General features: G+C 42.4%; 1 protein-coding gene and 1 long non-coding RNA gene across 2 annotated transcripts; both read left to right on the top strand.

The window, feature by feature from the left end:
- Positions 1-6,138: 6,138 nt before the first annotated feature.
- Positions 6,139-10,225, top strand: LOC110514144 (ubiquitin carboxyl-terminal hydrolase 37-like). Its single transcript, XM_036989382.1, has 8 exons — positions 6,139-7,161; positions 7,604-7,801; positions 8,062-8,193; positions 8,815-8,947; positions 9,057-9,193; positions 9,366-9,465; positions 9,600-9,679; positions 9,874-10,225. Exons 1-8 carry the CDS (start codon positions 6,701-6,703, stop codon positions 10,223-10,225), a joined length of 1,593 nt encoding a protein of 530 aa, XP_036845277.1. The 5' UTR covers positions 6,139-6,700.
- Positions 10,226-10,618: 393 nt separating this feature from the next.
- LOC110534519 lies at positions 10,619-12,039 on the top strand. The gene is made up of 2 exons (XR_002475140.2): positions 10,619-10,753; positions 10,823-12,039. It is a non-coding gene; the product is annotated as an uncharacterized LOC110534519 (long non-coding RNA).
- The last annotated feature ends 1,473 nt before the right edge of the window (positions 12,040-13,512 follow it).

Below are 13,512 nucleotides of genomic sequence, written 5' to 3'. Positions count from 1 at the left end.
ATAATTTTGCACGCCCAATTGTTCAGTTTTTGATTTGTTAAAAAAGTTTGAAATATCCAATAAATGTCGTTCCACTTCATGATTGTGTCCCACTTGTTGTTGATTCTTCACAAAAAAATACAGTTTTATATCTTTATGTTTGAAGCCTGAAATGTGGCAAAAGGTCGCAAAGTTCAAGGGGGCCGAATACTTTCGCAAGGCACTGTATTTATCCCTGTGTTTCCTGTCTCTCTGTGCCACTGTATTTATCCCTGTGTTTCCTGTTTCTCTGTGCCAGTGTATTTACACCTGTGTTTCCTGTTTCTCTGTGCCAGTGTATTTATCCCTGTGTTTCCTGTTTCTCTGTGCCAGTGTATTTATCCCTGTGTTTCCTGTCTCTCTGTGCCAGTGTATTTATCCCTGTGTTTCCTGTCTCTCTGTCCCAGTGTATTTATCCCTGTGTTTCCTGTCTCTCTGTGCCAGTGTATTTATCCCTGTGTTTCCTGTCTCTCTGTCCCAGTGTATTTATCCCTGTGTTTCCTGTCTCTCTGTCCCAGTGTATTTATCCCTGTGTTTCCTGTCTCTCTGTGCCAGTGTATTTATCCCTGTGTTTCCTGTCTCTCTGTGCCAGTGTATTTATCCCTGTGTTTCCTGTTTCTCTGTCCCAGTGTATTTATCCCTGTGTTTCCTGTCTCTCTGTCCCAGTGTATTTATCCCTGTGTTTCCTGTCTCTCTGTGCCAGTGTATGTATCCCTGTGTTTCCTGTTTCTCTGTCCCAGTGTATTTCTCCCTGTGTTTCCTTTCTCTCTGTGCCAGTGTATTTATCCCTGTGTTTCCTGTTTCTCTGTGCCAGTGTATTTACACCTGTGTTTCCTGTTTCTCTGTGCCAGTGTATTTATCCCTGTGTTTCCTGTTTCTCTGTGCCAGTGTATTTATCCCTGTGTTTCCTGTTTCTCTGTGCCAGTGTATTTATCCCTGTGTTTCCTGTCTCTCTGTGCCAGTGTATTTATCCCTGTCTTTCCTGTTTCTCTGTGCCAGTGTATTTACACCTGTGTTTCCTGTTTCTCTGTGCCAGTGTATTTATCCCTGTGTTTCCTGTCTCTCTGTGCCAGTGTATTTATCCCTGTGTTTCCTGTTTCTCTGTGCCAGTGTATTTATCCCTGTGTTTCCTGTCTCTCTGTCCCAGTACGTCTTGTATGTTCAAGTCAATCAGCGTGTTTTTTCCCCTGCTCCTACTTTTCTATTCTCTTCTACTAGTCCTCCCAGTTTTGACCTTTGCCTGTTTTCTGGACTCCATTCCCACCTGCCTGACCATTCTGTCTGCCCTGACCTCGAGCCTGCCGCCAGTCTGTACCTCTGGATCTCTGAACTGGTTTTGATCTTTTGCTTGTCCATGACTATTATCTTGCCTTCCCCCTTTGGATTGTTAATAAATATATTGGGCTCGAACCATCTGCCTCCTGTGTCTGCATCTGGTTCTCCTTGTGCCCCTATTGAAGAAGGTGATTGAATTTAGAACAATAGTGTAGGAATTGCTATTTCTCTGTCCTGCACGCACACCCCAAAAATACACAGAATTCTCACAGATCAGATTTGCCCTAACAAAAAATGTTGCTTAGATATTAATTTAGAATCTTCCAGTCCTCTAAATGTAATTATTGGCGGAGTGTCACGTCATTAGCGGAGAGTCAGGCGGCATTGGTCGGAGAGTCATGTGGAGAGTCATGGGGTGGCAGGTATCCTAGAGGTTAAAGCGTAGTAACCGAAAGGTTGCAAGATCAAATCGCTGAGCTGACAAGGTAAAATTCTGTTGATCTGCCCCTGAGCAAGGCAGTTAACCCACTGTTCCTAGGCTGTCATTGAAAATAAGAATTTGTTCTTAACTGACTTGCCAAGTTCAATATAATAAAAATGATGCATTGACGAGGAATGAGATTGAGTCACAATCCATGCCAGGCACACCTGTGAGGAATTCCATCTCCTGTACTTGATGAAAATACCTGTCTATTTGTGGAAGAATCACCCTGATTAACTCTTTAGTCATATCACAGTTTACCTACTTGTTTATGGTTTTGCCTACACCTAGCGACCTGTAAATTATATGAGAAAAAATATTCAATTTGATTTGAAATGGCAAGCCAGACAAAATTAAAAGGGCCTATTGTTTAACCCCATGTTGGGGCGGCAGGGTAGCCTAGTGGTTAGAGTGTTGGACTAGTAACTGGAAGGTTGCAAGTTCAAATCCCCGAGCTGACAAGGTACAAATCTGTTGTTCTGCCCCTGAACAGGGCAGTTAGACTTAGGCTAGGCTGTCATTGTAAATAAGAATTTGTTCTTAACTGACTTGCCTACTTAAAGGTTAAAAAAAATGTTCAAGAAAGGCCTTTTTCCCTTTAATCAAATTAAAACTGCACATTTTCAGTTATTTGAAAACAAAATCATCTCCAAAATATCAATATTTTTTAAACATGAACATGAAAATGAGATTGTGAACTCACCTTTGAGAATGAAAATGATAAAATACAGCAATTAATACATTCATTCAATACATTGGAATAGAAAAGAAGCCATCCACCCATGATGAAATATTAGCAGGAGAATAGACTCTTCATAGCCCGGCTAATGTAGGCGTGAAAATTCCCCCAACTTGCACGACTTTACAATTGATCCCTAGTTTTGGTCTCAAGTAAGCATGGTGTGTGAAGAGCGTTTAAATAACATAAGCATTGTGTGTGAAAAAACCCACCAGGAATATATAGACCGAGACCTATGAACACTTAAAAAACGAGAGTCAGGGTTAGTACTTTGTATAAATAATTGGTTATCCTGACCTGGATGACATGACAAAAATTCTAAAGTCTACCAGTATTTTTGAAATGTCTCCAGTAGATTGTCTGTTCCCCCTGAAAGCCCCAATCTGCTCACTTAAATGAATAGAGATCCTGGTCATGGTGTTACAGTATGTTCTTACAGCATAATCAAAGTGAGGACATTCGGCGATCTGCTGTATACTTGTGGCCTATAGTAACCTGAAAGTCACACCTTTCCAGTACTCTTCTACCTGCCCCAAACTCCACCCATTCTATGGTGCTATATGTTCCAGGGTTAGGACTGTACCCACCAGAGGACTTGAGAAAATGAGCCAGAGCTGAGAGGATCACCAAAACTAAAGTTTTTTTGGTTTCAATGCATTTACTTATTTTATTTTTTTATATAGTCTGTCCATGTGTAGGCATACTGTGTAATACAATCAATACTTGTGTACTAAAAACATGAATGTGTTTTTGCAGAGCAAACAACCATGCAGACAACCATCCATGGAGATCGGTGGACAAAGGGCTGGACAACGGTACACACCGATAAAACACATGGTTCCCATGAAAGCGGTTGGTTTTGCTACATTCTTAAAACACGTTTCATTATGCAGAATGTGTGTGTTGGAGTCACTTTTAATTCTTAATTGATCTACCATTTCTATCACAGGACACCACAATCGATGGGGGCGCAGAGCAGTACCATTCTGCTCATCTGATGAAGGTGCAGGTGAATCAGTATCACTAATTATTTGCAGAGACAGATACTTGTATTTTTTATTTAACTAGGCAAGTCATTTAAGAACAAATTCTTATTTACAATGATGTCCTAGGAACAGTGGGTTAACTGCCTTGGTCAGGGGCAGAACAACAGATTTTTACCTTGTCAGCTCAGGGATTTCATTCAACAACCTTCCGGTTTCTGGCCCAATGCTCTAACCACTAGACTACATGCCGCCCCAACTGGGATGGATCCCGAGGCAAATGTGGCTGACCAGTGAACCTCCAGGTGTTCATCATTAATACTGTGACCAAGACTGATGCATCCCGAAAAAACATATAAGACAGAGTTAATTAGTACTTGAGGTCACTGAGAAAGTCTTGACATGGCCTGCTCTCCCTTATGTAAGGAATTAAGCATCTTTGCCATGTTTACTATGTACTGTGTGCTATGTTTACTATGTACTGTGGGCTATGTTTACTATGTACTGTGGGCTATGTTTACTATGTACTGTTGGCTATGTTTACTATGTACTGTGTGCTATGTTTACTATGTACTGTGTGCTATGTTTACTATGTACTGTGGGCTATGTTTACTATTTACTGTGGGCTACGTTTACTATGTACTGTGGGCTATGTTCACTATGTACTGTGGGCCATGTTTACTATGGACTGTTGGCTATGTTTACTATGTACTGTGGGCTATGTTTACTATGTACTGTGGGCTATGTTTACTATGTACTGTGGGCTATGTTTACTATGTACTGTGGGCTATGTTTACTATGTACTGTGGGCTATGTTTACTATGTACTGTGGGCTATGTTTACTATGTACTGTGGGCTATGTTTACTTGTCAGACTGCACAGTAGCTTATTAAACGTGTACATTTTGAAATAGTGAAAAAATAAAAATAAATCAATAACATGTTTCTACCACGGTGTGTTTCTGGTTGATGGCCAATATTAAGTACAGTCAAATGCATTTGTGAATTAAATCACTTTATTGTTTAATTAATGAATGCTCCTTTCTCTTTTATGTGCTGGAGTTATTTTAAGAATAAAGTAGGCTAATGAAGGCAACAAATTGTTGCTTACTGAAACTCCCAATGTCATCCAATTGTTACAATAGGATTTGAAGCAAAAGCCTACCTGCGTATGGTCAACTATTTCAGCACCGTTTTGTCCTGCTCTGAGAAAAGCAAGACAACTTAATAAACATGTACATTTTTTAAAAGTAATTCAAAAATATATTTATATTGTACCACTGTAGATGTTGCAGGCAGTCAGAGAAACTTCAATGTATTCGATGCTTAAGTACTCTAAAACCAGATTTGCCCAACCCCTACAAATATATGAATGTATTATTATCCCTGCATTATCATTGTATAAAAGCCCATTAGATATTAATTTAGAATCCTCTAAATGTAATTAGATCTACTATTGAAAATTGTTGATCTGAATTAATCTGCAAGTATTTTCATTTTGAGTTTCCGGTAAACTCTTTGTTTCCTTTCATGTGTCCAACCAATTATTATTGGATTATTCACCATGGCAACCAGTGAAATGTATTTCTGAGTTAGGTTGGCTTGTTTTCAGAATTCACAACGAAATGCCTTCAGCTGTCCATCACCACTGTAAATATAAAGAGTGGTTATAGAGGGTGAGCGTGTATGTGTGTGTTTGTGCGAGAGAGAATCGAAACACACACACAGTAACGTGTGTAAATGATTTCCGAGAGCAGATCTGTTATCCGACAATTAGTTTCATATTAAAAACGGTTAAATGTTTCTCAAAGATGCTCTCTGGTGGTCAAACTAGCTCTAACGAGCGTTAATGGCAACAATGTCTAACACTTAAATAATAAATAATGTGCCATAGAATTCTACGGCAGCCCGCAAGTTGTGCTGCAATATGATGCAACTTTTTAAGGAAGAGCCACTGTAGGAGTTGGCAAGACAGCACTAAACAGACCTGGGACTCTAGCTAGTAGGAGTTGGCAAGACAGCACTAAACAGACCTGGGACTCTAGCTAGTAGGAGTTGGCAAGACAGCACTAAACAGACCTGGGACTCTAGCTAGTAGGAGTTGGCAAGACAGCACTAAACAGACCTGGGACTCTAGCTAGTAGGAGTTGACAAGACAGCCCTAAACAGACCTGGGACTCTAGCTAGTAGGAGTTGGCAAGACAGCACTAAACAGACCTGGGACTATAGCTAGGCTTGGGTTAAGTTTAGGTAAGAATAATTGTTTAGGGTTTGGAGTGAGGTTAGAAAACAAAATTCATGCCAGCAACCTTGTGTTATGCCTTCCATTCAACACCAATGTATCACCTAGCAAGTGTATTTAACACGCACTGGGCACTGTAAGCTCTGCCCACTGACCATTGATCTTTAATTGAACCAATCACATTCATTATGTCCGTGAGACAGAGCTGCCCTCAGGGCAAGATTGAATACGGAAAACTGTCCCTAACCAATCTGGATTGTTGTTTGAGGTTTAGGCTAAATCTCTACCACCTGTTCACATTCTTTTAAACCAACACTTTGTCCATTTGCTGGTGAATAAGAGAAAAAGCATTTAGCATTTAAATAAACCGATAACCAAACCAAAAACAACATGGACGCTATCAAAAAACTATGAAGATGAAGATGAAGGCACTTAAAATGCCTTCATTGTGGTCGTACGTTTAATGAAACAACATACAAAAAATGAATGTAAAAAGAAACAAGAATACAATGGAGCATATTATCTACAATATTGTATGTATACTGCATAACTTTGCTCTTCAATAAAACATATTTGTTCATTGAACAATATATTTTAAAATGTTATAGATTGGGTTGCCAGGTGGTGGTGTCATACATGACCGATGACATCACAATGGTCTTAAAGCCAATTTGAACAATGGGTTAATGTGGAAATGTATCAGTCTTCATTGGTTATCGACATGGCTTGTTTCTGCTGGTGCAAAAAGGTATGAAATCAGGTCATTTAATCAATTAACAACTACTATAATTCTGGAGTAGTATGTTTCTCTTAAACCTAGTGGGAAGAATAAAAGTAAAATTACATTCTGATTGACGAATACGTAAAAAGTGTACATGAAATGTACATGAAGTTCGGCTATTGCAAATGTCACTCAATGTAACCTGTCTATACTGTGTTATTTGAGGTTTAGGATAGATCCCTATGATTCTCCATTTAGGCCAACCTCTTCCTACTCTTATGACCCCCTCTTCCATTGGCTGGGGATCTGGGGGGAAAGTATTTAGCACTATCACATTTTCTTGTCAACAGAAAAAACGTCAGAAAGCAAATTCAGTTGATGTGGAGCAGAAGACAAGAAAGAAGAAGGAGAGGGGCACTTCATCCCCCTCTCCAATTCCATCTGACCGTTCTGAACGGAATGGCTCCACTACCTCTGACCCCTCACCCTCTGACCAACTCTCCTCCCTCCATCCACCTCCCTCTCCTGTTAAATGTTCCTCTCAGCCTTGCTCTCCTGCTAAACAACCCTCTGTACCCCGGTCACCTGCCAAAAACCCTTCCCCAGTGAAATCCTCTCCAGTGGTGTCCCACCCTAGTTCTCCCTCTCCTACCAACCCTCTGGACCGTCATGGAGACACCAGCCAGGAGGGCACAACAGTCAGGTAATCCAAACATAAAGTACAGTGCCATCCTAGAGTCTCTTTGGAGAGTTGGGTTTAGTGCTACCAGACCAGGGCCAGTGTTAATCAACAGTATGAGTGCTAATCTAGGATCAGGTCCTCTCTGTCCATAACAATCTGATTCATTGATCTATGATCTAAAATGCAAAACTGGTCCTAGATCAGACTCCTACTCTGAGACACTTGGTAAACACAGTCCCAGAAAGTTATTTTCCTGAAACTGTAGTTTTAGCCTCTTCTGTCTACATCTAGTGGATAAAGAGAGTACTAACCTATTGGCCTGGTCTACTTGGTACACTGCATTTATATGAACAGCAGTACTAAGCTGTGTTTATAGTACAGTACAGTATTTAATAGAGAGACTGTGTAGAGTGATAATATCTCTGTGTTGGAGGCGTTAGACCTGTTTCTCTCCTTCCTCCAGACCTCTGTCTCTTCAGGAACACTCTAGTCCAATGCCCCAGAGACCAGTCTCAGCCACCAGAAACATGACTCTTCCCAGGACCAGCTCAGCCACCAGAAGCATGACTCTTCCCAGGACCAGCTCAGCCACCAGAGGGTCAGAAGAGACCCAGGGGGCCAGAGGAGAACGGGGGGAACTGGTCAACATGGAATTTCTTGGGTAAACCACAACACACTGCAAATGCATTGAATATAAGTTATTTATTGTTTAGAGATCAGTGTCTGATATACTATGGGGATAAGGCTTACAATCTAGCATGTCCGTTTTATTAGATATTTATAAACCCATGAATTGGACATCCACTTCTTTGTGTTAAATATAATGTATCCCTTATCCCCTGCCATTATCATCACTTTATAGAGATGTGAAGGTTATGATTAATCTCTATGTTTGTACTGATGGCTGCTTCTTCTTCACAGGTTGCCTAACATTGGCAACACTTGCTTCCTTAACGCCACCCTGCAGTGCCTCCTGGTCCTGCCTTCCTTCTCAAAGGAAATCCTGCACCAGGAACAACTCTGGAGCTCCTCCCCCTTCTCCAACCTGCTCAGGTAAGGGAAGGCTCAGAAGCAGACACTCACCCCACACAGCCATTAATTGTGGTCATAAATTAAAGAAGGGTCACTCTTTTCAAGCCACTTCTACAGAAAGGGATTGTCGTAGCAGGTTAAGATAGCACTTTCACTAATCCTAACCCTTTTCCTAACCTTAACCACTTCATATTTTGCTGTGTATTGTATTTATGATTTATTTTCCAGTTTCTTTTTGTTTTGGAATCTTCATAACCAAGAGGAACAACAATGACACACTGATTATGATGTAGCCATTTTGTAGGCCAATTTGGAAAGTGTAGAATGACTACATGACCCATAATGCTCATTGACTGAACATTCCACCTTACCGTGGGAAATTTGGTAGTTTTTTTAAATGCTCTGGAATTGAGAGCAGTATCCAAACCAAATATCTTAGGAGAATAAACAATACATTTTTGTTGTTTGGCTTCATATTCCGTCCTCAAAGGTGAAATTGCATCAAATCGAATGAAACATTTCTAATGATGGGGTGCCACTAGATAAAACATATTTGTATATACTCATCTGCCTCTTCAGGCGTAAGCCAGTAGGTTGACACCATCCAGTCGGCTGCTAACTTACTCTCTGTCTCCCCTACAGGTGTCTGTCTGATGTGCACCGTTCAGGTCTACCTGACAGTGTGGCAAACCAGGCCTCAAAAGCAGACCTCATGTGGAAGGTCAAGTACTCCTTGTCGGGATACGATTTGAAGTATCTGGGGGACACGCAACAGGTAACTGAGGCACTACTCTCTTGTGTACGAGTGCTCTTCTTGCAAGGGTTCATTTTCTCTTTTTAATTTGCTTTTATCTTGGTGTGTTTCTTTCTCTTCCTCATCATAGGACGCACACGAGTTACTCGTCAATATGCTGTGCCAGCTGAAGGAGGAGGGCATGATTCTGAAGACACTCGGGATGAACTATACCTGCCCTGTTTCCCAGCTGGAGTTCCAGCTTGTGTCGGTGCGCACATGTACCAGGTAAGAGATCCCATTGGTTGTAATGTATCTACTGAGAACATGATCTTTCTATATATATATATATACAGTATATATTAATATTACAAAACACATGGCATAACAGAAACATTGTAGAGACCTGAAACAGAAACAGACTTGATGCATTTTTCTTCTCTTTGTCCTGCTTCTGAAGCTGTGGGCGCGAGTCGTCCACCAGAGAGGACTACAACCACCTCTCATTGGACATCAGCCCTGAGCGCACCTTGCTGAACAGCCTAGCACTCACTTTCAAAGTCAGCACTTAGGGCTCAGCCCTGCATGTAGAGACTAACACCCAGGGCAAGCTGCCCACTGCCTCAGAATACGCTATCTTATCTTATTATTGTAGTGGTATCATTCATTATGTAATGCTTTTGTTTCTAACCAGAGTGAACAGGTTGAATTCACATGTGAGGGCTGTAAAGGCCTCCACGCCTCAAAGGTGGAGCAGTTCCACACACTGCCTCTGTGAGTTGTCCCTTTATAACCTCTCATAGTACTAGCAGTGTTTAATGTCCTGAGCCTTTAGGAGTAGTTACCTTCCTGAGCAGGTTGTAGGACTTAGAGGTGAGCACCGCCAAACAAATGTCACTCATCTGTTATTTTGTTGACTGGTTTCATTGTCTGTCTGTTCATCTCTCTTCCTCTCTCTTTCTGGGCAGTGTGCTGGTTCTGCATCTGAAGAGGTTTGGAGGACCTGGGGGGTTGGAGAAGCTGGAGGCTCCTCTTTTGTTTCCTTCGGAGCTGAGGCTCTCCACCCTCTGTGGGGACATGGTGCCACACCTGCACAGTGCCAGCCCACAGGCCCTCACCAACCAGGCCCCCAGCATCCAGGGGTCCATCCCCCAGACCCTCGCCAGCCAAGTCTCCAGCCCACCTGGAGAGGCCAAAGACAGCGCCCTCTGCTGTAAAGGTAGGTCATGGCACCATAACACTATTCTGGCTCCAACACCACACAAACGACCCACTCCCAAAACGGTCCTGCTGACAGAGAAGCTGGAAGCTGCAATTTAAAATGTTTCTCAGATATCTTTAGTGATGTATGGGAGCTGTTTTAGTCCAGAGCAATTCAGACAAGTGACCACGTTTTCACAGCTCCTTATATGTATATTTGACCCCTCAGATTCAAATGAGCAGGAACCAGGGAAAGTGCTGCTGACAGCCTCAGTGGTGAGGAGAGAGAGAGAGAGAGAGAGAGAGAGAGAGAGAGAGAGAGAGAGAGAGAGAGAGAGAGAGAGAGAGAGAGAGAGAGAGAGAGAGAGAGAGAGAGAGAGAGAGAGAGAGAGAGAGAGAGAGAGAGAGAGAGAGAGAGAGAGAGAGAGAGAGAGAGAGAGAGAGAGAGAGAGAAACCAGTGAAAAATAATAGCCTGACCCTTGACCTCTAGTCTGTCTTCCTTGTTCCACAGGGCACTACATTAGTGACATATTGCATGCCAGTGGAAATTGGTTCTGCTGTAATGACAGCCAGGTGTCAATGTCCAATGAAGCCACTGTGCTGAGAACCAGAGCCCGGAGTGCCTACATGCTCTTCTATATGTTCAGGTACTGTTTACTCTCACCATCTATATTCTTGTGTTGCTATTTATGTGTACGGTTCCTTTCACCCTACAGGGCAATAGAGCGGGAGGCCCCAGCACACAGGGCCTAACAGGGCCACCAGCATCAGCCCCAGACTAAACAGGGGCAGAACCTGGACCAACCTCCAAACACTCAGACCTGTCTCAACAGGGGTGGTACCAGGCCCAGCCTCAAAACCATACAGCCCAGCCTCAACACTCACACACCTGCCTCGAAAGGGGTAGCACTTGGCCCAACATCAACAACCCCGAGCCCAGCCACAACAGGGGCAGCACGGGGCCCAACATCAACACACCCAGCCCAGCCTCAACATGTGAAGAACCAGACCCAGCCCCAACACCCTCAGACCTGCCTCAACAGGTGCAGCACTAGGCCCAACATCAACACACCCAGCCCAGCCTCAACATGGGAAGAACCAGGCCCAGTCTCAACATGGGAAGAACCAGGCCCAGCCTCAACATGGGCAGAACAAGACCCAGCCCCAACACCCTCAGACCTGCCTCAACAGGTGCAGCATTCGGCCCAACTTCAATCATGCTGCTCTTCAACACTAGCATGAACATTCTTTCAGTAGCTTATGTCATAAATACCTGCCCTTGATTTGACTACTTCACCTAATGTATAAAGCGTATAAAGTATACACACTAAATGTAGTACACATGTAGATGTGGTGGATAGAGAGTGTGATTATTTAGAGGGTATAACATCCCTTCTATTTGGTTTGGTTTGAAATCCTCCTGTTGTGAAATACACTGTGGTGTCTAACCTCTTATTCAGCATGGTCACACCGGAAGACCTGGAATATTAATAAAGACAAGCAAATGTAAGAAAATCCCATTTAAGATGATTCTGTTGACCGTTGTAACTCTTTAACTCAGGAAGATTTATGGTCTGGGATTCAGGCCGGTCCTAACAGGAAACGTGACAAAGGGAAGCAGCTGTAATGGAGCCTTCTAACACCCAATCAGGTCTGGAGGAGGAATGTCACATAAAGATTCAGAGATGCTATGAGTATATTTTGAAGTTACTCTCCAGTTGTATCAATTTGAATCAATACAGACATGAAAATGCTGGGCTACGGATGTGACCTTGGTTCTGTGAGTAGAGTAACGGGTCACCAAACAAGCTATGGGAACTCCTTCCCTTTCATGTGATATGATTGAGATGCTTAATATCAACGATGTTTACAATGACGCCACACCCTTACTGTACCATTGTGACCTGTCACTATTAAAGGCTGTGTGACGTGACATACTGTCTTTTCTTATCTCACGTACGCTCCCTTACGTATTTATTTGGACAGTGAAGCTACAACTTTTCATTTGGCTCTATACGCCAGCGTTTTGGATTGGAGATCAAATGTTTCATATGTGGTGACTGTACAGAATGTCATCTTTAATTTAATGAATGGTAAATAATGTTGAGTGAGAAAGTTAGAGGATCATACCCCCAAGTCTGTAATACCATTATTTCACCTGAAGCTGGTCTCTATTCAGTCAGGTTGTTGTAACTGGTCTGAAGCTTGTCTCTCTCTTTAGTCAGGTTGTTGTAACTGGTCTGTAGCTGGTCTCTCTATTCAGTCAGGTTGTTGTAACTGGTCTGAAGCTTGTCTCTCTCTTTAGTCAGGTTGTTGTAACTGGTCTGTAGCTGGTCTGTCTATTCGGTCAGGTTGTTGTAACTGGTCTGAAGCTGGTCTCTCTATTCAGTTAGGTTGTTGTATCTGGTCTGTAGCTGGTCTCTCTCTTTAGTCAGGTTGTTGTAACTGGTCTGAAGCTTGTCTCTCTCTTTAGTCAGGTTGTTGTAACTGGTCTGTAGCTGGTCTCGCTATTCAGTCAGGTTGTTGTAACTGGTCTGAAGCTTGTCTCTCTCTTTAGTCAGGTTGTTGTAACTGGTCTGTAGCTGGTCTGTCTATTCGGTCAGGTTGTTGTAACTGGTCTGAAGCTGGTCTCTCTATTCAGTCAGGTTGTTGTATCTGGTCTGTAACTGGTCTCTCTCTTTAGTCAGGTTGTTGTATCTGGTCTGTAACTGGTCTCTCTCTTTAGTCAGGTTGTTGTATCTGGTCTGTAACTGGTCTCTCTCTTTATTCAGGTTGTTGTATCTGGTCTGTAACTGCTCTCTTTCTTTATTCAGGTTGTTGTATCTGGTCTGTAACTGGTCTCTCTTATTATTCAGGTTGTTGTATCTGGTCTGTAACTGGTCTCTCTTATTATTCAGGTTGTTGTATCTGGTCTGTAACTGGTCTCTCTCTTTAGTCAGGTTGTTGTATCTGGTCTGTAACTGCTCTCTTTCTTTATTCAGGTTGTTGTATCTGGTCTGTAGCTGGTCTCTCTCTTTAGTCGGGTTGTTGTAACTGGTCTGTAGCTGGTTTCTCTCTTTAGTCAGGATGTTGTAACTGGACTGTAGCTGGCCTCTCTCTTTAGTCAGGTTGTTATAATTGGTCTGTAGCTGGTCTCTCTCTGTTGAGTCATGATCAACAGTGACTCCATCTGTATAAAGGAAAAGTTAATCAAACATGTAACTAAAACACCATTAATGAGTAATTATAATTAAGTAGGCAACTGAAGTCTCAGTGACAACATACTAAACTCACAGTAGACAGACAGGCCTATGATCCCAGCCAGTAGGAGAACACACAGCAGTGCAGCAACTCCAGAGGGTCTCTCCCACCACTGAACATGTACTGAATCACAAATTATTAAAGATCTTTGGTAATGTGTTTTACT

This window comes from Oncorhynchus mykiss, chromosome 10, assembly GCF_013265735.2.
Source record: "Oncorhynchus mykiss isolate Arlee chromosome 10, USDA_OmykA_1.1, whole genome shotgun sequence".
NCBI lineage: Eukaryota > Metazoa > Chordata > Actinopteri > Salmoniformes > Salmonidae > Oncorhynchus > Oncorhynchus mykiss.
This window is presented reverse-complemented; position numbering and strand designations above follow the sequence as displayed.

Coding starts and splice junctions, on each gene's coding strand:
- LOC110514144 (XM_036989382.1), top strand. CDS start 6,701: ATGATTCTCCATTTAGGCCAACCTCTTCCTACTCTTATGACCCCCTCT. Junction 9,194..9,365: donor TCGGTGCGCACATGTACCAG/GTAAGAGATCCC, acceptor CTGCTTCTGAAG/CTGTGGGCGCGAGTCGTCCA. Junction 9,680..9,873: donor CAGTTCCACACACTGCCTCT/GTGAGTTGTCCC, acceptor CTTTCTGGGCAG/TGTGCTGGTTCTGCATCTGA.